The 22874-nt window shown below is 48.1% G+C and overlaps 1 protein-coding gene across 12 annotated transcripts in view; it reads right to left on the reverse strand.

Moving 5' to 3' along the window:
- celf2 (cugbp, Elav-like family member 2) overlaps nt 1-22874 on the reverse strand; it is a 151206-nt gene that overhangs the window by 26621 nt on the left and 101711 nt on the right. For 6 of the 12 annotated variants that reach the window (XM_080757788.1, XM_080757789.1, XM_080757787.1 and 3 more), the window contains exons 4-6: nt 13843-13891; nt 9387-9521; nt 4418-4497 (exon numbers count right to left, since the gene is read on the reverse strand). In XM_080757788.1, coding sequence (XP_080613914.1) covers nt 4418-4497; nt 9387-9521; nt 13843-13891 — 264 coding nt within the window. Of the gene's footprint in view, nt 1-4417; nt 4498-9344; nt 9522-13842; nt 13892-22874 lie in introns of all 12 variants that reach the window. The other 6 variants (XM_080757784.1, XM_080757786.1, XM_080757782.1 and 3 more) reach the window with 1 other exon arrangement.

Here is a 22874-nt window from a genome sequence, read left to right on the forward strand (position 1 = left end):
TCTTTATTCTGACCGCAGACGGATGAAGGAGGGGGGGAGAGGGGGAGAGGGGGGGAGAGGGGCGAGAATTGCATTCGGAGAGAGAGAGAGAGAGAGAGAGAGAGAGAGAGAGAGAGAGAGAGAGCGTGTCAGTCTGGGTCACGTCGCCGCCGTCCATTCCCCTGGAGACAGAGGAGGAATCACTCCCCTCTTTCCCGACCACTAAATATCTCATTACTCCGGCTGGCACTCGGCGGCGAGCGAGGGAAATGCGGAGCCCCCCCGTTGAATGAGAGCGCCACCCCGGTTCCCTCGTGATGCCTGCCTGGGAGAGAGGAGGGGTGGCCATGAGGGGCCGGAGCTCCGGAGACGACACGGGCGCGAGTTAACACTTTGCTCTGTGCAGAGACGCTCGCACGCACGCAGGGATATGCGGTATATATATATATGGACGCAGCTTGAAGCTGATCCCTGGTAAACAGAATACCTGGGCCATGCAGCGTCTCTGCAAAAAAAAAACACGTATACTTAAACGGCGGAGCTGTCAGTGTCTATACGGAGCACTCTATCAGAGAGCATTTACACGTTGGCCGCCGTCTCTGCCTGACACACACACACACACACACACACACACACACACACACACACACACGCACACATGTAGTTGATACGTGCATACGTATCAGCTCGAAAATCAATCCATCCCGCCATGTGCCTATCAAACACCATCAACTTCCTCTATCTCTTTCTTTCTCTCTGTCTCTCTCAATTATTCCACACATGCATGCCTATAAATTGTGTTCTATTCCGCACACTGCCTGTCACGAACCCGCGCGGTGGTCCAGCACCGCTAACGGGACAGCCGCTGAGAAAACGTCGCCTGTGACCATCGCCGTATGGAAATGCTTTGAGGACGCCGTCCCGCCTTGCTCGAGGGAACGGCAATATTCCAAGGCGCGATCAGAATCAGAAATGACCTCCGAACATCGCCGATCCGATCAACACCATGCACGGACAGCGCCGTATTTGTGGGGAAAACGTCGTGGAAAGGCCGCGGCTAATACAGAAGCTGTAATGTGGTCGCCCTAGCAACCGTGCATAGCAACCGGAGCACTTCCATAAATGTAAAACAGCGAGGCATATCGACATAAAGCGCCTTAAGACGAGCATGCTCGCCAAGAGCACCTCGCGTATTTATTTTATAGGACGAGTATACTCGTCTCTAAAGCATCAAATGTGTTAAGAAAAACGGATCATGTTAGCATTAGAAACGTTAATATGTTGAAAATGTGTTTCCTGGTGCTGGGGGTATGCAAGCAAGGCGTTGCCTAGCCACCGGGGCAGGGTGTTAAAAGTTGATTTTCAGCTAAACCATTTCATATTCGATATAAAGCTTTATCGACAAGAGTTCTCAAAGTTGGCATACAGTGCCGCGCTATGAGCTTGTAGAGCTGCTATTTTTCAATAGCTAAAGTATAACATAATGCTGAAAACATCAAAAGGGGTTCCCGGGTTCCGTTAAAAGGCAAATGAGCGGAGACGTGGTGACAGAGGAAGCCACTGTTTGGCGGCATGTGTGCGTCTGCGAATGCAGAGAAGCCGAGTGCGGTATTTTGGGGGTCCTTCACATGAAATATTGAGCACCACTGAAACCATATAGAAACATGAGGTTTTTTAAGAAAACTGTCAGGATTTAGAAGCCTTTTTTTATTTTTTTTAAAATCGTCCTCAGGTCTAAATCTGCGTTAATACAGATCTGTGACGATGAGGATGTGTCGGATGGTGTGGTTTATCACGGTGTCGTTCAGAGGTCAAGTCAGTGTCGAGATCTACAGGCTCACAACGTGTGCCACAACACAAAGCGATGCGCCGCGAGCTTTATATTGGCTCTTTTTGCGTTTGTATTTAAAAACCTCAGTGTAAAAGCCGTCAAAATATTGCGTGATTGTGCGTATACGTACCGCTGTTTCGAGTGAATAATGCGTGCATGTGTGTCTGTGATGTGTTTGGCTGTGTCTGCGTCTATGTGTGTGTGTGTGTGTGTGTGTGTGTGTGTGTGTCTGACTGTCTGTGATGTGTTTGGCTGTGTCTGTGTGTGTGCGCAGCGTGCGACACCGTGTCTCTGGTGTGAAACAGAAATCAGCGGTGATAAAGAAACACGGCGCGCTGGGAACAGCCTCTAAGTGCAGCTCCAAATGACTTCACGCACGGCCTGAATAACACAAACACAAGCACAAATCAGCCGCCACACCACGTGGCTCTCAAAGTCAACCAAATGATGTCTGTATTAAGTTTGGATGGAGTAAACAGGCATTCTCTCGGAAGAGAAGTGGGTATATAATACAGTATTATATACCCACTTCTCTTCCGAGAGAATGCCTGTTTACTCCATCCCAACTTTGCATGCGTGTGCAAATAAAATGGCTGCGTGCGCGGCGGCTGCGCGCATGCGTGTGTGCGTGTGTGCGCGTGCATTCGTGCGAGCGTGCGCACGCATGCTTGTGCAGGTTCTAGTGAATTACCTGTCCCGGTTCATATCCACTTTCATTATGGCCTGACATTCACAGATTGTGTGTGCGTGTGCATGTACGTGTGCGTGTGTGTGTGTGTGTGTGTGTGTGTCCAAGTCCTGAATGTCACACCATAATGAGAATGGATATGACAGTGACAGGGCCATCAACGAACAGAGCGCACGCTGTCTCCTTCTCTTCCTCCGACATGTGGCACGCACGCTCGCACACGCACACGCACACACACACACACACACACACACACACACACACACACACACACACACACACACACACACACACACACACACACACAATTATGTTGTATCCACAACAGCAACATCACCACCAAGACAATAACCAAACTCCATTTGCCAACCTTCATTCCCTCATTCAGGCCCAAAGTAATTACTTTTAAATTGCAAAACTGAGACACTAACAATCGGATGTGGCAATTTGGGTCTGCCTCGGGCTAGACAGCTTGTTTTCAAATGGAAATGAAGGTATTTTGCCATTGTCCACCGCAATATCACTGTGTTACGGTTTGAGTCTTTTCTGCACGCCTGATAAAAAGCAAGGGGACACTAGCAGTGTTTCCAGGAATATTGTAGCTTTCTAGCTTAACGCCAATATGGGCGGTCCCTCGTACAAAATGCAGACTAACGCGTGCGGCTGACACAGTTGATGGCCACCAGACAGTGGCCTTGTGGTTAGAGTGTCCGCCCTGAAACTGGGAGGTCGGGGGTTCGATCCTCGGCCGGGTCATACCAAAGACTGTCAAAATGGGACCCAATGCCTCCCTGCTTGGCACTCAGCAATCAGTCAATCAATCAATCAATCAAACTAATCGTACGACTTTGACGTATACATTTTGCTTTAAAGATGGAGTGCCATGATTTTCTTCCACCCTAAAACATGATCATCAGGTATTATTATAATATAAGTATTTGTTAAAATGTTGTTTTTATGTGGGCACGCCCACCAGTTCATTAGGTATGCCTGGTTTGCCTGGTGGGTGGTGATGGATGGTGATCCACCTGGACTGAAGCCGCACCCACAGCTGTAGTTGTATGATAAAGGGGGAGGGGTTAGGGGAGGGGCTGATAATGTGATGTCACTATTTTACTGTTTATTTCATTGGCCCGTTTGACTGTCAAGGGTTCAGCCTCCAGGAAGAAACCCTAAATACAAAGTGAATACACCATTGCACATAAAAACGACTCCAGGGTGTCTAATGAAGTACCGACAAAATACAAAACAATACACGTACACACGCACAGTGTAATTCTCTCATAGCTGAATCATAGCTTCTGTCATGTTGTCCTCTGCACGGTGACGGGGCCTCGGCCGCCGCGCAGCTGGGAGACGTTGGCCCCGTTATCTTGGCGTGACGCTAAATGTCACAGTGCTGATAGGGGTCACTGATGGGGGTGGGGGGGGAAGAGGCTGGGGGGGGGGGGGGGTGGGGGGTCCTGTCTGAATGTGTCTGCCCCGCCCAGACACCACCAGACCTGACCTGAGACCACGTTTCTGCTACAGTATGTGTTCCTTTTGAGACGAGAAATGATGGATGTTTTGAGGGGCTGCTTGTCTTTTTTTTTTGGGGGGGGGGCACTTGAGAGACCTTTGCAAGACTTTGCGTCCTACTTTGAAAAAATGTGTCTTGGCAAAAAGAGAGAGGGGGTGCAGTCAGAGATGTGACAACATTGGTTCCATCGCAAGTCAGCAGGAGAGACAGAAAGAGAGTGAGAGAGAGAGGAAGGGGAGAGGTGTGTGTGCATGTGTGTGTGTTTGTGCGTTTGCGTGTGCGTGTGTGTGTGTGAGAGAGAGAGAGAGAGAGACAGAGAGACAGAGACCGAGACAGAGAGAGAGAGAGAGAGAGAGAGAGAGAGAGAGAGAGAGATCAAGAAAGGGCAAGAGTACAGTACCTCCATAGTCTGAGACTGGTGCATGGCTTTGATTGCATTCTGTGCCATAGCTCTGGTAGAAAACGTGACAAACGCACATCCTGTAGGGAGGGGGGGACGGGGGGGACGGGAGGGATGGAGGGATGGTGGAAGGGAGGAGGAGGGAAGAGGAGGAGGAGGAGGAGGAAGAGGAAAGACAAGAAAGAACAAAACAAAGACAAGAGGGTTGGACACGGTTGTTGTTATAAACCCAAAAACAGAGATTGCTACCAACAGAGAACAGCTAACAGGCAGACAACAGTGTTTCTCAGCTGTAGGAAAACGACAGTCGACAACAGGCAACGACAACCACAAAGCACAGTGGCACGACGCTCTCGCCACCCTGAACACCACGTGACCCCATTCCACAGTCCTGATAGGCCAAGGGGGTCCCACAGTGGGGTACGGGGACCCCCAGGGGCAGAGTAATCTAGTAAGAGAGTGGCGACAGCGTTGACTCCCAACAATGGAATGCGGAAGTTCTCATTCTCAATGGGATATAGTTCCAATGTTTGGAACTATAGCCCATGGACGAGATTGTCGCCACTCTCTTACTATTCCACTCGGCTCCAGGGGTCCTTGAGGGAGTTCCTGGGGGTCCCCTGCAGCTAAATGATAGTTTGGAATCAAATGAACACGTATGGGTCTGTATAACTCTGAGAGTGTACAAACGGACCCTATAACGGGTCCATTTGGTTCCATTTGTACACTCCCAGAGTTAAATTAACATTGATTTTACAATATGAATTGGGGGTCTCAGAGATGGAAATGCCATTAAATGGGGGGTCCGTAAACTAATGCATGTCAAACTCTGGGGGGAGGGGGGGGGGGGGTCCTTGAAATGAAACAGGTTGAGAATCACTGCTAGAGTCGTAAAGATCGTCTCTTATGGAGGGGTCTCTGGCATATCATTTCAAATGGGGGTCCGCGGGATAATTAGTGTCAATTTGGGGGTCCTTGACATGAAAAAGTTGGGGGAAAAAACGTTTTGGTTTTCTGGGGGTTGTTGAAGCTCTTTGTATTCTCTCTCTCTCTCTCTCTCTCTCTCTCTCTCTCTCTCCCTCTCTCTCTCTCTCTCATACTGTTCCGCAGTATCTTGCTCGTATAAGCGCACGGCGAATTATGTCACATCCGAATGCAAGACCGCCTCGACGCTGTGAATCAGTCGACATTATGGCATGAAAGCAATTGGAATTAATTTGGCCTGTGTCGTTGTGGTTGTTGTGTGTGAACGGGTGCCCATGCACCACCCATCTTTCCTCGTATTGTACCATACAGGAGAGAGATTGCAGGGAGGGAGCTGTTGAAAAGACTATCCCCATGAGGGGCGCCAGGAGAGAAATCACATGGAAGACTGCGTGAATTCAGTCGACGGGGGGCGGAGACCTTGCTGACTGACAGTGGTGGCAGCCAATGAGGAAGGAACTGACAATCAGACCGTGGCCGAGAGTTAGGGGGGGTTGTGTTTGGATGTATGTAGGTTGAGGGGATTCAAGGGTGTGTTTTCGTATCCCTGCCAGGCGAGAGGGGATATCAGAGGAGAAAATGTGTGAGCATTGCTTTGACCAAGCCACCGCGGCTATAGTGTTATGCCAACCACCTCACCAAGCCACGTTAAAGCCATGTCATCTCTGGACGCACGCACGCACGCTCGCAAAGCAGGCAGGTTGACCTAGGCCGAGACGGAGGTATAATAGCCATGGCAGGTCGTCTGAGTAGCTACAGCACCAGTAGAGAGAGAGAGAGAGAGGTCATCCGATGGGCTAACTATGGCTGTGTGGAAGGGGATGCACAGGGGGGGGGGGGGGGGGATACGTTTTGTGAGGAAGGAGAAGGAGGCCAGGGCAATCCCACAGAGAGAGATTGGAGCGAGAGAGGAAGAAAGAAAGACAGAGAGAGAGAGAGAGAGCAGGAGCGGGAACAATGGAGGTGTGACCGAAGCAGAAGGACAGATGTGGGGGGAAGAATAGCAGCGATCATTGTCCCCTTGCCACCTCTATCAAAAGCCCATTTTGATAGAACTAGGTTGAGGTTGAGGGATGGGGGGGGGGGCACCGCTATAGACGGATCTCCTACGGTGCTTTTCCCCCCAGACGGAGGAGAGAGTGTCCTGCTGTGTAACTGCAAAGCACACATACAGTACACAGCACAGCAGCCGCAATCCTATTTTCCACTTTATATAAAAGGTTTTTGGGGGGGGTCGACCAAATCCTCCCCCGGCTATTTGGCATTAGATGCTACGGTCCTAAAGGGGGTCATCTTTAAACTAATTCAGAGGGGCTAGCCTTATTTTAGACGTGGATACATGTCCCCATGTCACTTATCTTCTCGTCTTTCTTCTAGGACGGTTGGCCCGTCCTCTGTGAAGAAGGCCCGCTGGACCAGAAGTGAACCAGTTCTAGAGGATGGGTGGGTGGGTGGGAGGGGGAGGGGGAGGGGGGGGGGGGTCGGTTGTCACATTTTGAGGTTGGCCCACTAGGCTGGTCCTGACTGGCTAATTAGGCCTTCCGTTTCTCCTCTATTTATAAAGCCATAACTCAGGCTAAACTGTCTTTTGGCTGTCATGAACCCAGATACTCCCAATTAGGAGACGAAATATGTCTTTCCTTCGAGGAAGGAGATCTCTTAAATGAAAAAGGCTCCCTATCCGCAGCATGCTTTTTTATTTTTTTTATTACATTTTGATCCACACAACGCTTCCAAATAAAGCACCTCCCATGCAGCGCCCGGCCGTCGATTCATTAACGTCAGAGCGGCTACAAATCGGAGAAAAGAATCCTGTGTGTGTGCGTGTGTGTGTGTGTGTGCGTGTGTGTGTGCGTGTGCGACTGTGCGTGTGGGGGATAGATGGGACACGGTACCAGTGACTATAAATACCTCAACGGGCCGCATTCTGTCGTCAGCAGAGGACCCAAACAGTCCTCTTAATGGAAGTAGGGTAGCTCCCCAGGCCCGGCCCCGGATCCACCAGCGGTGCGGTCCATATTTTATTAATAGCCGGGGCGGCGGAAGGGGAGTATATAGTGCATCTCTGATTGATACACGACGTTTTAACAGGAAGGCCCAACAGCGGAGCTATAAGTGGGATCCAGGGCCTCCACTGTGCAGTACACACAGTCAAATATTCCCCCAAAATGCATCCGTTTGTAGAGCTCTGACAGTGGTATATGTACAGTACGTGCTTGTTTACTACTGGTCCCTACCCGGACCTGAGCTGAGATGGACCAGCCAGTTTGTTTCTATACCTGCATATATATATAGCGTTGGGTGGCTCAAGCAGGTTAATGTCATAGTTGAGGTCGGGGCGCCTAGCGGTCCAGGCGCATGCCACATATATATATATATATAGGCTCTGGGCCTGACGGTGCATCGCGTGTTCGAGTCCCGTTCATGACGACCGTTTGCTGCGAGTCTCTCCCCCTCTCTCTCTCTTTCCTGTCATTCTTCACTGTAACTATCAACAAAGGCAGTAAAGCCAAAGACAAATATTAAAACTATATATATATATACCAGTAAGACGTGCAAACGCGGGAAGCGAACGCAGCTTGTACATATTTGGGCGAATCGTAAATATTCACGATGAGAAAAAAAGCCGGCCGAAAAACGGGAACGGGGGAAGGAGGTAGGAGGTTAGGAGGTAAGGTAAGGATGCACGGTGTCCACTGAAAGGGTTCTAGGAGGCAGTGGGCGAGTGATGGAGCAGAGTGGATGTCTCATGGAGAGAGAGAGAGAGAGAGAGAGACATAGAGAATACAGAGGCAAGCCAAATGGTGGAGCAAAGGAGCATGGGAGTTTGAGTTTCTATAGACTGAGGTGCAGGGGGAAAAGAACGTATGGCTGCTTATAGACGCAACCTTCAAAAGAGAGAAGAATCTCAAAGACAGCGTTCAGAAACATTTCAACGATAATAACGTACATAACAACAACAACAACAACAACGTCAACAGGAATAAAATGGTGGGGAGGGGGGGGGGGTGTATAGTATACGTAAGTCACGTGAACAACACATAAGACACTCAACCTGTGTGACAATGACAGTGACAGCTTTGTGTGACAGCAGGAGCAGCGGGAGGGTGTGGGTTTGCACGCACGCACGCACGCACGCACAGTCGCACACACACACACACACACACACACACACACACACACACACACACACACACACACACACGCGCACACACACCATCTCCCCAGCACACAGAGAGAAACCACAGACAGAAGGGGGTGGGTGGTTTGGGGGGAGAGAAGAGGGGGGTTTGGGTGAGGGGAAGGGAAGGGAAGGTTGTGGGTGGGGGTGTGTTGGGTGGGTGGAGGAGGAGGAGGAGGAGGGGGTGGGGGGAAGGTCCCTGCATGACTATAGCGGGGAGAACATCCCTGCTCTGGATTCCTCGTATAACCACCACGCTCTCCCTGCATCACTAGCGGCTGCGCTAAAGGATGCGCTAAAGGATGCGCTAAAGGATGCGATAACGTATGCGCTAGAGGATGCGCTAAAGGATGCGCTAAAGGATGCGCTAGAGGATGTGCTGCTAGCCGACGCCGTTGCCGTTGGAAAAGACTGCCCTGAGGTGGCTGGGATTTAATAATTTATTAAGACAACCTGGATCTTAATTTATAAATAAAATAAAATAAAATCTTGCATTACTAGTAGCGAACTGGCTATGGGAACGTCGACGTGGCGCTTATATAGCGCCGATATATAGCTTATATACGAACAGCGCGGCTAACAGGCGCTCTGAAAGGAGGTTGGGTATAGGGCGAGGATGAGGAGGAGGAGGAGGGAGAGCAGATCGGGGTTAGGGGGCAAAGGAGCTGTGTTGAGAGAGAGAGAGAGAGAGAGAGAGAGAGAGAGATATGGATGAGGTACAGTATGTATCATGTGCAATAGGAGTGTGTATTATGCTCTCACTGGACGGCGGGCGGGCCGCGGGCTGTGTCATGCTGCACACACCTCTGCTGAGTCCGTCCGGCCCCCGGAGGATCCGGCACTCCTCGATCTGCCCGAACGCCGAGAACATGACCCGGATGTCGTTCTCGTTGCACTTCTTCGACACCATGCCGATGAACAGCTTCCTGTCCTCCACCGCTGAGGGGGTGGGGGGGTGGGGGGGAGACAGAACGAAGGGAAGGAGAGGTTTAGCCCATTTATACGATTCTACAAATGTCTTCTAAATGCTGACATGTTTCTGTGTGTCAGTCGTTCTCAAACATTTTCATGTCAAGCACCCCCAAAAATATATGTCATTGGCCACCGACCCCCCCATCTGAAAATATTTTTTTTGAGGGACCTCCCAGAAGCAAGGATTTTAGTTAAAAACCTAATCTCTGAACAACATAATTATTCAAACATTTGGGCCACATTTTCATGCCATGCTAGGAGCTTGTACTGTAGATCTGCTATTTTTCAAAAGCTAAAGTATAACATATATGCTTAAAACACCAAAAGGGGTTCCCGCACAGAATGGGTTGAAGCAAACAAAGGTTTTGCCAAATATACCTATTTTCACTTACGAAAACTAAATAACTAAGAATAAATTAAAGCTATACGATCAGTTCGTGGTTGCAAACTGAAAAAAATAAAATAAATAGCAGATCTACACAGGCTCTGTGGATCGGCTATATATTCTCGAGAGAAGCGAGAGAGACGGAAAAGATGAAGTCAGACAGAAGGAGAGTGTGCAGTGTTTCATCAGGCCATCTGTGGGGCTGTGCTCGATGTCTCATTATCACTTCTCTCACGCTTGTCCTCTCTCACCCCCTGGTTCTCCATCTCTCTCTCTCTCTCTCCCCTGCCTCCATTTCTCCTGGCGTCCCTTCCTCCTCCTCCTCCTCCTCCTCCTCCTCCTCCTCCTCCTCCCTCGTCACAGCCCTCTCCTGCCTCGCCACCGTTTGATCCACCCTCCCCTCCCTCTTTGCCTCCCTCCGTCTCGCTGACACAATAGCTCCATTAACTCTTGCAATCGCTTGGACTCGGAAACCAACGACTGCATGAAACGTTGGCTGCATCCGTTATGCCCCCGATGTGCTGCGCAGCTATCCGCCGAGAGCCAATTCCTCATGGCTCACAGCTGAAGACGATGAGTGGCATGAGTGGCATGCATTTATTCCTTGCATTGTGCCTACACATGTTGCGACCATGTAGGCACAGTGCACTGAAGTCTTTTAATTCCCCCCCAACATTCAATGGAATGCTAATCCAATTCATATTTAATGAGGAAACTGTCAGCTCTTATACCGCGAGGCGAAAGAGATAAGCGGCCTGTTGCACTCTGGGAAATCAATAGCACACTTGTTTATTTTGCCGTTTGAATTGTTGGTGTGTTTAAAAAAAAACGTCGGGGATGTCGGCGAGATAAGTGTTGTTTCAAAGGCGCTAACTCCTTTGTACACAGTGTGTGCACGCGAGCGTGCATGCGTGCGTGCGTGTGTTTGCACATAGCATCACTCCAGAGGAAGATTACCACAACTTTACCGTTGTAATTAATTTACCCGAAGAGAAAAAGAGGGGAGATATCGTGCCACGTGACTGTTTTCTGCATGTATTCTGACAAGCGAGAGAGGCGATGATAAGACGCTACAAAGGCATGCCGCGGACTGATCTCAGCGCAGCCCGGGTAAAAATTGGACCGGTGTCAGCGCTCACGCTGGGAGTCAGCCCATTAATGACTGTGAGAACAAAAAGGGAATGGGGAAACGGTTTGTTGGATAAAAACAATAAATAGAAAAGAGTTTATTTTAAAACAATGACGGTATCACACGTGCCGTATCTCTCCCTCTACTCCTCGTCCTCTTTCGTCTGTATGCCGCAGTGTGCCTACATATATATATATACCATCTATTCCTGTACGCAATGGCATCTAATTATAGGATACAGCCACGTCCCCCTCGCTTCCTCTAGCCTGCTCCTTCTGCACGCACGCACAAACGCACACACAGACGCATGCACACACGCACGCACTCACGCACGCACGCACACACACGCCGCTTGATTGACTTAGCTAATAAAGCCCCGACCAACTGTTCAGCGTCGTTACATGGACTCTGAAACGGAGGTTTATTAAAAGGTCATTACCATTAAGTGGATAGATAGATTTCATATTTCACAGCCGTGCATTTCACAGCGCCATGGGCTGACTCTCAGTATACTTTATTAACCCATTCTGGGCGGGGAACGCCTTTCGGTCGTGTTAAGCGTTATGTTGCACTGTAGCTGTTGAAAAACAGAAGATCTACAAGCTCATAGCGCGGCACCGAGTGCCGCGCTACGAGCTTGCAGGTCTGCTATTTTTGGGAAATCGTGAAAATGTGCCTGAAATCTTTGAATATTGTTACAGAGCGAGTTTTAACTCAAATCTTTGCTACTGGGAGGGTCCCTGGAACGACATATTTTCAGATGGGGGGGGGGGGTCCTATATATTTAGAGTCCTTGACATGAATATGTTTGAGAACGACTGACATATTAGAAACATGGGTTTTTCAGAAAACTTGTCAGGCTTTAGAAGACATTTCTTTTCATTTCGACGTCAGGCCTAAATGGGTTAAGCTCCGCTGTCGTTACCTGTGACGGGCGCATAAAGTTATATCCTGGGCCGTATATTTCAGTGCATCGATTAGTGGCTTTTTCTTTTATATGGTTCCCTCGTTGCTCACGTTGTTTATTGCACTACTTGCTTTGACGGCAGACTAGCTATAGTCCGTCCGGCAGCTGGAGTTGTGGGGTGGGACATTTGGTATATATACCGGTATAGTCTTTTTTTTATTGGACTAAAATATCGGAAAATATACGTAAATACATTCATGAATCCTGCACTTGCTGACTGGCTGTTTTTTTTATTGGGGTTTATATATACTTACTGTATATAGGATGTCCTATTTAAGGCAAACATGTCAATACGTCCTTTAAGTAGCATGTGAAACTAGGGGGTGTTCGTTATTCTGAATCCATTCCAAGCATTAGCTTTGCACAAAAAACACTCCTTGGGGTAAAAATGGCCATAGCCACTTGCCCAAATGTGCCCCATATGATGGCTATGGCCGTTTTAGGAGTGTTTTTTTGTGCAAAACTAATGCTTGAAATGGATTCAGAATCATGAAAACGCCCTAGTTTGACATGTCACATGCTACTTAAAGCATAATGAAATGATGTCATTTTTGCCTTATATAGGATGTCAATGGTATGGCCACATTAGTACACATAGTACACATACTGTATATAAACCCCTATTAAAAAAAATCCTCAGTACTGACAGCCGGTCAGCAAGTGGATTCATGAATGTATGTACAGTATAGAGTATAGACAATATTTTAGGCCAATACAAAAAAAATGACTATATAGCACATTTCCCCACTTTAAACAAAAGAAGCCTGTCGGCTGCCGGACTACTATAGCTCCAGCAGTTGGTTTATTAACCCATTTAGGCCTGACGTCGAAATTCTAAATGTGTCTTCTAAACCCTGACAGTTTTCTGCAATACCTTATATTTCCGGATCAGTGGTTCTCAATATTTCATGTCAAGGACCCCAGAAAGTATATGTAATATGCCTCCGCCGCCCCATCTGAAAATATGTAGTTCCAGGGACCTCCCCAGAAGCAAAGATTTGAGTTAAAAACTCGCTCTGTAACAATATATAATATTCAAAGATTTCAGGCACATTTCAGACACAAGTTCATAGCACGGCTATGAACTTGTAGATCTGCTATTCTTCAATAGCTAAACTACAACAATGCTTTTTAGAACAACCAAAAGGGGTTTCTCGTCCAAAATGGGTTAAAAAGGTCAATGTGATGACGGGTGACAGCGCAATCGCGGCACTCCGTCTCCCCGCTCGGTGTGGACCTGTGACACGGGCGCCGGCGCCCCGGATGCTGTCCAATATTAACCTCCACCTTCCAGCTCCATCCCACCTCGGTAGGAAGCGTGAGGATGGCGCGACCGCCACGGGTCTAGAGAGATGACAGCTGGCTCATTAAAAGGCAAAGGAGAGGAGACGTGGCGACAGAGGAAAGCCACTGCTTGGCAGCAAAGTGTGCGTGTGCGTCTGCGAATGCAGATGAGAAGCCGAGCGCGAGCGCACATTTCGGAGAGACGCTATATGCAAATTGGAATTGGGGGTAATTTTGGGACAAAATAAGATTCCGCGAGAGAGCGCTGCGTGCCATGCACATTCAAGAGATGAGGGGATAAGCAGCTGGTTCAGTGTGGGGCCAAATGATTCAACTTTCAATGACCGCCCCGAGCCAAGCACCTTAATAATTCATCCTCATCAACATGTCTCCTCTCTCTCTCTCTCTCTCCTATTGTGCCTGTATGAGGCACAATCGGCGGCAAAATAGAAATGGCTATACCTAATGCTGTGTGCATGCGTGTGTGTGCATGCGTGTGTGTGTGTGTGTGCGCGCGACTCACCATTTGATTTCTCACTATCTGCAGGCTTCATCTGAATGGGGTGGTGCATCTGTGGAGGACAGAACAAAGGCAAAATACATTAGAGAGCACTACAGTACACATATGCACACGTGCACAAACACACACACACACACACACACACACACACACACGCACGCACACGCACGCACGCAAGCCCATTAAAAAACAGCATGGTTACAACACTTTTGTTTGTCGTTTTTCTTCTTTGTAATTATTTGTTTTGGTCCAAATTATTGTGTTTGTTGTGCATGATTTGTCACCACTCGAGTTGGCTTTGTGCGACGCTTAACACATTTTGTACATAATACGTCCTGAAACGTCATAAGGATTGGAACCGAGAGGTGCCTTAGACGTCTGTGGACGTCCTAGCGACGTCCAAACGACGCGGGGCGAGATAATAATATTCAGAATAATTACTTCTTTTTTTTTTGGCATTTCGCTTTTCGCTTGCCGTATGCTAACGCTCTGTGAAACTATTAGCTTGTCATTGACTCCCATGTTAGCGCGGCGGAAAGAATGACTCGTATCTCCTCATCCAGGGCGCTCTCCGTGGTGATGAATGGATCGATATGCTGGCGCTGCGTTTCTGCTCCTCATCCGTCTCTCCCGCAAAATATGAACTCTTTTTGGAGCGTATATAAATATATTAAGATGATCGGAGATTGTGATGGCACTTTGTCAGTCAACTTTTTTAAGAAAGTATTTCCGGTTCATGGCTTTCAAAATAGAAGCGATCACTACTCTGGCGATTACTCTGGCGCAAGCAGCGCCTTTATTTTGATGCAGTTCCGGTACTAAATGTGTTAATAGGTCTTAAAAAAAATACTTTGTGAAATGTCTATGGGGAAAAATGCATTGGGATTCATTTCCTGGGCCTGGCGGATCTGGATTTTTGTAATTTGCGAACCCCCTGGAAAACAACATGGTTCATCTCAAGAAAGACATTTCAGTCATATCGATACTTTTACTTGAGTTACATCTGAGTATTTCCTCCAACAATGCCTGCCTGCCTCCCTTCCCTGCATCCTTCCTTTCCTATACCCGGTGCCTCCTTCAATCTCTGCTCTCTGTCCCCCTTCTTTTTATTCCTGCCATCTCTCTCCTTTATCCCATTCTGGACGGGAACGCCTTTTGGTGTTTTAAGCATTATGTTATAATTTAGCTATTTAAAAATAGCAGATCTACAAGCTCAAAGCGGGACCGAGTGCCGCGCTATGAGCTTGTAGTTCTGCTATTCTTTTTTGTGGCGCAAATCTTTGAATATATATATTGTTTCAGAGCGAACGTTTTTAACTCAAATCTTTGCTTCTGGGGGAGGTCCCTGGAACAACACATTTTCAGATGGTGGTCGGTGGCCAAATACATATAGTTTCTGTCCTTGACATGAAATATTGAGCACCACTGATATAGAAACATATATATAGGTATTTCAGAAAACAGACAGGATTTAGAAGGCAGTTCTAAATGGGTTATAGGAGATTATGTGTCTGTTTGATCTGCAGAGAGATGAAGGACATTGATTCTCCAAATCTAGCTCAGTATCAATCACACTAAGAGTCAAATATATTGTGAGCCCTCTCCCTCCCCCTCTCTCTCTCTCTCTCTCTCTCTCTATCTCTCTCTCTCCCCGACACATATCCGGGCGAAAAGATCTGTCCTGTGCCCCTCTCACCACCTGTGTGGTTCTGTGCGTAATATCCGACCGCAATTGCAGGGGCACGTGCATGTGTGCGGCCGCCGCGCACACGGGGCCGTGCGTGCATGCGTGCACGCGTATAGCGGGGGCCGTGTAAGTGTGTCTGCCACATCTTACCCATAATGCCCCAGGGCTCAGTCACGCTGTGACAGCAGGCTTTGATCTTGGAATTCTATCACATACCTTTATCCCTCGTGTCTGTGCTCTTTCTTACTCTCTGACTTTTGCTCTCTCTTTCTCCCACACGCAGGGGCTTTCTGACGCCCTTCCTTCTCTCTCTTTCTCCCACACGCAGGGGCTTTCTGACTCCCTTCCTTCTCTCTCTTTCTCCCACACGCAGGGGCTTTCTGACTCCCTTCCTTCTCTCTCTTTCTCCCACACGCAGGGGCTTTCTGACTCCCTTCCTTCTCTCTCTTTCTCCCACACGCAGGGGCTTTCTGACTCCCTTCCTTCTCTCTCTTTCTCCCACACGCAGGGGCTTTCTGACTCCCTTCCTTCTCTCTCTTTCTCCCACACGCAGGGGCTTTCTGACTCCCTTCCTTCTCTCTCTTTCTCCCACACGCAGGGGCTTTCTGACTCCCTTCCTTCTCTCTATTTCTCTCAGACGCCAGGGCTTTTCCCCCTTTACAATCTGCCAATTGATTGATTCGTTCCCCGCAGCTGCCTAACGGTGGCAGTCAACAGGAGAAAATAGACGACAGAGAGAGAGAGAGACATGAGGGGAAGAGAAAGAGAAACGGGGAAGGGAGTATAGAGGGGGAGAGAGCGTGTGTGTGTTCGTGTGTGTGTGTGTGTGTGTGTGTGTGTGTGTGTGTGTGTGTGTGTGTGTGTGTGTGTGTGTGAGTGAGTGTGAGTGTGAGTGTGAGGGAGACTGATGTGAGAGTAGATAGATAGATAGATAGATAGATAGATAGATAGATAGATAGATAGATAGATAAGTTAATTACATTACAGGTGAATTTGCTTTCCACAAACTGTTAATTCAATCAATAAATCAATTTAGGGTATTGTACGATTGTGATATGGCATACGTGTTCTATAAAAAATATAAATCGGATCAGGAAAAATTGCTTTTGGCAGACACTCAAAATGAAATGTGACCAGATTTGACTGAGGGGCTGCCGCCGTGCAGCCTCCAGAAGAGAAACACTGATTTTCTTTTTGTTTATCCAAAATGAGTCAATAGCACAGGCAGACTCTTCACTAGAGCATGTCTGAAATAAATGTCAGAGCTGACGTGTAAATATGAAATAAATACTAAACCATGTAGCAAAAAATGAACAAAAATCCAATGGCAGCACCTCAGTCAAATTTGATCACAAATAAAAAAGGCGAAGGTGCCGCCATGCAGTGGGTTTGGACAAAAGGCGCTTTTGGCTATAACGGGCATCACCTGTGTGACCTTGTGGGTGCGAGACAGCCCGTCCTATAGCCTGCCAGACAGTCGTGTCCACATGAGAACAGAGCCAGCTCGGGTTATATGTGGCGGGCCAGATGTCTGTCTGTCAGACACAACACATACGTCCCTGTCCCACACCCCACCCGTCTCTCCCCTCTTGTCACCAGTCCAAAGTAGCACACACGCACCCACACGCACACACACGGTTTGACCCATGTATATGTGTAAACTATATTCCGTTAGCCTGCACTATAGCTCAGCTGGTGAAACCCTATACACCTAAATGTGTGTATACAGCCTAAATGTTAACTTCTCAAATTAACATCCCCCCCCCCCCCATCACCACATGTGGCCTGCCAGGAATGCCTCGAGGTCATAAAAAGGGTAATATATACAAGTCAACTTGCGTCATCGCAAGAGGCAAAGACGACGCATATAATATATTGATGCTGCACATATAGTATGACGGTGTGTTTGTGTCTGTGCGTGCAGCGTGCGTGCATGTGTGTGCACGTGCGTGCATGTGTGTGTGTGCGTGCGGGAGGGAGGGAGCCGGCGAGCTGCCAGCGGTCGCCACCTCAACGGAGACACGCACGCACACGGTCACACGGAGCCGGACGGCGTGCGAGCCAAAAGAGGAGAGAGAGAGAGAGCTGCAGTGCTGCACATGCTCAGGTACTTGTGTGTGTGTGTGTGTGTGTGCAGCGTGTGCGTGCACAGCCACGTACCGTACAGTACACAGACTCTCTCTCTCTCTCTCTCTCTCTCACTGATGTAGGTCTACCGTCTGTCCCCCCCACCCCCTCCTCTCTGTCCTATCTCCTCCGAGAGGGCAAACCGTGTGACGGTGAGCCGGTCTGCTCAAAGTCAGACAGATGGCCCTCACAGTCGGGATTCAATATTGGTGACCGGTGGCTGAGACGGCCAAACACACACACACACACACACACACACACACACACACAAACACACAGGAGCGCACACGCATACACACGCACACACGCACACACACTCACGCCGGCCCACACAGTCCCTCCACTTCCCTCTCTCTCACTCACTCACTCACTCCGCTGCTCAAACACACTAATGTTGATACAGATAGAACATGACTTTAATTCCTTTAAGCTAACAAGTGACGATAAATCAAATTGTCTTTCATAATATCTCCTGTCTAGCGCTGCTTAGCACACAGTTAGCCTGCATTATCTCCACTTCATTTAGCTCTGTAAACAATTAACCCGGAGTGTGAGTGTGTGTGAGAGTGTGTGTGTGTGAGTGTGTGTGTGTGTGTGTGTGTGTGTGTGTGTGTGAGAGTGAGTGTGTGAGCCAAATGATTGAGGGATTTGGCTATGCTGTTATTTAAGGATTTGGCTATTAGCTATGCTGTGTCGAGTTCCCCTGCGCTAACACAACTCCAAGTATTTAACCCATTCAGGGCGGGAACCCCCGTCAGATCTACAAGCTCGTATAGCGCAGCAATCTGCTATTTATTTTTTTATGAAAAATCGTGAAAATGTGAGAACAGTTATAAAAAATCCCCACCCAGTTCCTTCTCTTTTTTTCATTTTCTTTTTGTTGTTGAAATGTTCCACTTGTCCCACTAACAGTTAAACTTACATATTCCATAATATTTATAACAATGGTAATAAAAAAAAGGGACAGAGAGAAAATCTTTGATTATATTATATAACGTTTTTAACTCAAATCTTTGTTTCTGGGGGGGGGGGGGGGGGGTTTCCCTGAAACAGCATATTTTCAGATGGGGGTCGGCGGCCAAATACAGAACACAGTAGTAACCACAGAAACATTTAGAAGCACTTCTTTTTTTCATCGACCTCGGGTCTAAATGGGTTAACATAGTTAGTCCGCATTTAACAACGCCCCCCCCCCCCCCCTTCGAATCAATGGGCTTAAAGTTAAACTACACGCAAGGAAGGGGTTGCGTGCGGGAGGGGTCAAAGAAGTTAATTTGAAACAAAACGATTCATATTATTTGTTTTAAGTCTGCGTGTGTGCCGATGAGGTTTGCCTTCCTATAACGGTTCTGTTTGCGATAGCGTTTGAGTTTCACTATACGGCAATTACAGCCTTTAATTCGATAATGAGCCTCTGTAATGACACTGTGGTGGGTGGGAATGGCTCAGTGTGCGCGCGCGTCTGTGCGTGTCTGTGAGTGCGTGCGGAGAACACATTTCTGTCCTGTCAAATGGTCAGCTGCCTCCATTTCGGGCATTGGCCTTCACTTTTATTATAAACCACTTGTCCGAGGTCTAACCTTTCAGGTTGTTGCATAACATCCTCCAGGCGATATAGTAACACTCATGCGAGTGTGATGACACGGAAACTGAATACATGTTGGTGCCTTTAGCCCGTTCTGGACGGGGACGCCTGTTTAAGCACTATGTTATTCTTTAGCTATTGAAAAATAGCAGAATATACAAGCTCGTAGTAGCGCGGCACCGAGCTTGTAGATCTGCAATTTCTTGAAAAATCGTGGCGCGAATCTTTGAATGTATTCGTTCAGAGCGAACGTTTTTAACTCAAATCTTTGCCTCTGGGGGGGGGGGTCAACATCTGGAACAACATCTTCTCAGATGGGGGGGGGGTCGGCGGCCTATTTCATCGATTTTTGGGGATCCTTGACATGAAAAAGGTTGAGCACCACTGACACAGAAACATGGGTTTATCAGAAAAGCGTCAGTGGATTTAGAAGACATTTTGTAGAATCGACGTCCTTCAGGTCGAAATGGGTTAGGCTGTAATAACTTAAAATCCCTCAAAGCCTATATGGTATATATACATGCATCACAGGTCATTGGCCACTGTGGCTGCGTGTAGGAAATTCAGGAATAAAGGGATATATATATATATATATATATATATATAAGCCCAAATCAGGCCCGATCCGGAGCAGACACATATACAGTACAGCCTATATCTGAGTGAAGACGCCGCCGGAGCAACGTTGGATCACAGGGTGCAAAGCACAGAAGAAAGAAAAAAGAAAAAACGATGTCAGATTACGTCCTTGTCAGTTCATACAGAAATACAGGCTATGGGTGATTTGTAAACAGGTGAGAGGCAGCAGGGGCCTTCCTTAGTCAGGAGGCTGTATGTAGTCTTGTACTCTGATCTAAGTCTGCTCTGGAGAAACTCTGCAGACCTGAATTGTATAACCCATTTTGGGGCGGGAACCCCTTTTGGTGTTAGCATTATGCTATATGCTTTAGCTATTGAAAAATAGCAGATCTACAAGCTCATAGCGCGCTACTGAGTGGCGCACTACGAGCTTGCAGGTCTGCTATTTTATTTTAAATCGAAGAACGACTGACATAGAAACATAGCTTTTTCAGAAGACATGTTTAGAATCTGATCTCAGGTCAGAATGGGATAAGTTGTCATGCACGCCTGTCTGTGGCTCCAGGCGGATAAAGACCAAACAGGTTGGCAGAGGAAGTGTAGCGCCCAGGACTATAAAAAAATTAATTGACACAGGGTGAGAAAAATGGGTTGCTAAATTGTGGGATAAAAATGTAAGAGATGAAAATAAAAGAAAAAGAAAGTGAAAGTATCAAGGCGTCTGCTCCCGGAAAAGATTGTTACTTCCGGTTCACCCAAATCAGGCTGCATGGTGGCTCTTCAAAATAAGGGCTTACGGCTGGAGAAGCGTGGCGTGAGAGAGGTATATATACTTAACCGTTTCAGTTCATAGGACGGCCCTAAACGTCATAAGGATTGGAACCGAGAGGTGGCCGTCCTAGCGCACCCTCAAAGATACAGGGCGAGATAAGAATATTCAGAATTTTTCCTTTTTTTTTTTTTGGCATTTCGCTTTTCGCTTGCCGTATGCCAACGCTCTGTGCAATTATTAGCTTGTCATTGACTCCCATGTTAGCGCAGCGGAAAGAATGACTCGTATCAGCTAATCCAGGGCGCTCTCCGTGGTGATGAAAGCATCGATATGCTGGCGCTTCATTTCTGCTCCTCATCCGTCTCTCCCGCAAAATATGAACGCTTTTTGGAGTGTATATAAATAAATTAAGATGATCGGGGATTGTGAGGTCACTTTGTAAAGTCAACTTTTTTAAGAAAGTGTTTCCGGTTCATGGCTTTCAGAGTAAAAGCGATCAGACAACTCTGGCACCCCGGAGCTTCTATTTTGATGCACTTCCGGCACTGATTGTTATGAACTTGAACGTGGCAGGGAAGGAGTTTTAAACCCTGACCTTGCCGGAGATATCTTTTTGACCCCCCCCCCCCCCCCCCCCCGGCAGCCATCTGATGAGCTCTTTGACGCGCCTTTCAGTGCATGAACACGCGCAACTACTTTGAATCTGTATTCTGCCAGCCGAGCGTTACTAATTATCTCGCTGGCAGAAAGGTATGGGGGATGGGGTGAGGGGGGGGAAACCCGAGGAGTGTGTATAGGCAAGAAGTGTGTGTGACGTGTGCGCGCGGGCATGCACGTATACAAGAAGTGTGTGTGACGTGTGCGCGCGGGCATGCACGTATACAAGAAGTGTGTGTGACGTGTGCGCGCGGGCATGCACGTATACAAGAAGTGTGTGTGACGTGTGCGCGCGGGCATGCACGTATACAAGAAGTGTGTGTGACGCGTACGCGCGGGCATGCACGCGCTGCGCTCTGTGCAGCGGTGGCTTTTAATGAGCCCCACGCTTCTCATCAAGCTCGGCGCTCTGGCCTCTGCCTTTGTGATGGGTCTGGGACACACAGGGCTCCACTGATCACCTCTGTGATGGGTCTGGGACACACGGGGCTCCACTGATCACCTCTGTGATGGGTCTGGGACACACGGGGCTCCACTGATCACCTCATGTACATCATAAAGGCCCCAAAAGGCTAAATGATCCACCCGTCCGCCCCCGGTCCTGCCTATACAGTCATACACCCCTCCTAACGACTATACACAGTCATACACCCCTCCCAACGACTATACACAGTCACACACCCCTCCCAACGACTATACACAGTCACACACCCCTCCTAACGACTATACACAGTCACACACCCCTCCTAACGACTATACACAGTCACACACCCCTCCTAACGACTATACACAGTCACACACCCCTCCTAACGACTATACACAGTCACACACCCCTCCTAATGACTATACACAGTCACACACCCCTCCTAACGACTATACACAGTCACACACCCCTCCTAACGACTATACACAGTCACACACCCCTCCTAACGACTATACACAGTCACACACCCCTCCTAACGACTATACACAGTCACACACCCCACCCAACGAAATATCCTTGAGACAAAAATCCAACCAAAAATCAAACAGCCTTTTCATCATCTGGATCGTTAAATAATAGCAAGGGAAGGGGAGACGGAGAGCGAGAGAGAGAGGGAGAGGGGGAGGGGGAGGGGGAGGGGGAGGGAGAGAGAGAGAGAGAGAGAGCAAACAAGGAGACAAGATAACTTTTCGCAGCTGGAGGACACCAGAGGACACCCCCCCCCCCCCTCAGCCTTCAGACAGGAGTGCGAGCGTGGGAAGGCGTCGGACATTTAGACATCTGTCAGCCTCTAATGAAGGAGTTCAATTTAGTGGAAAATCTCAGACAACCTTGTCTGGCAGAAAAGCTTTAACTGGTTGTGTGTGTGTGTGTGTGTGTGTGTGTGTGTGTGTGTGTGTGTGTGTGTGTGTGTGTGTGTGTGTGTGTGTGCGCGCGCGCGCATGTGCGTAATAAATGACTTCGGTAGAAGTACTCAATCAACCTAAAACTCATGTGAAAGTATAAAAAAAAATAAGTACAGGCTCTGAAATGTACGATTAAGTAAGAGTAAAAGTAAATGTTGCACACTAATTATATTTATATATTCTTCCGTACCGATTTTGTTGAGTCCTGACCTAGACCACCGATTACTGATGATTTGACC

The sequence above is a fragment of the Protomyctophum bolini genome (genome assembly GCF_963924005.1).
Source record: "Protomyctophum bolini genome assembly, chromosome: 23".
Taxonomy (NCBI): Eukaryota; Metazoa; Chordata; class Actinopteri; order Myctophiformes; family Myctophidae; genus Protomyctophum; species Protomyctophum bolini.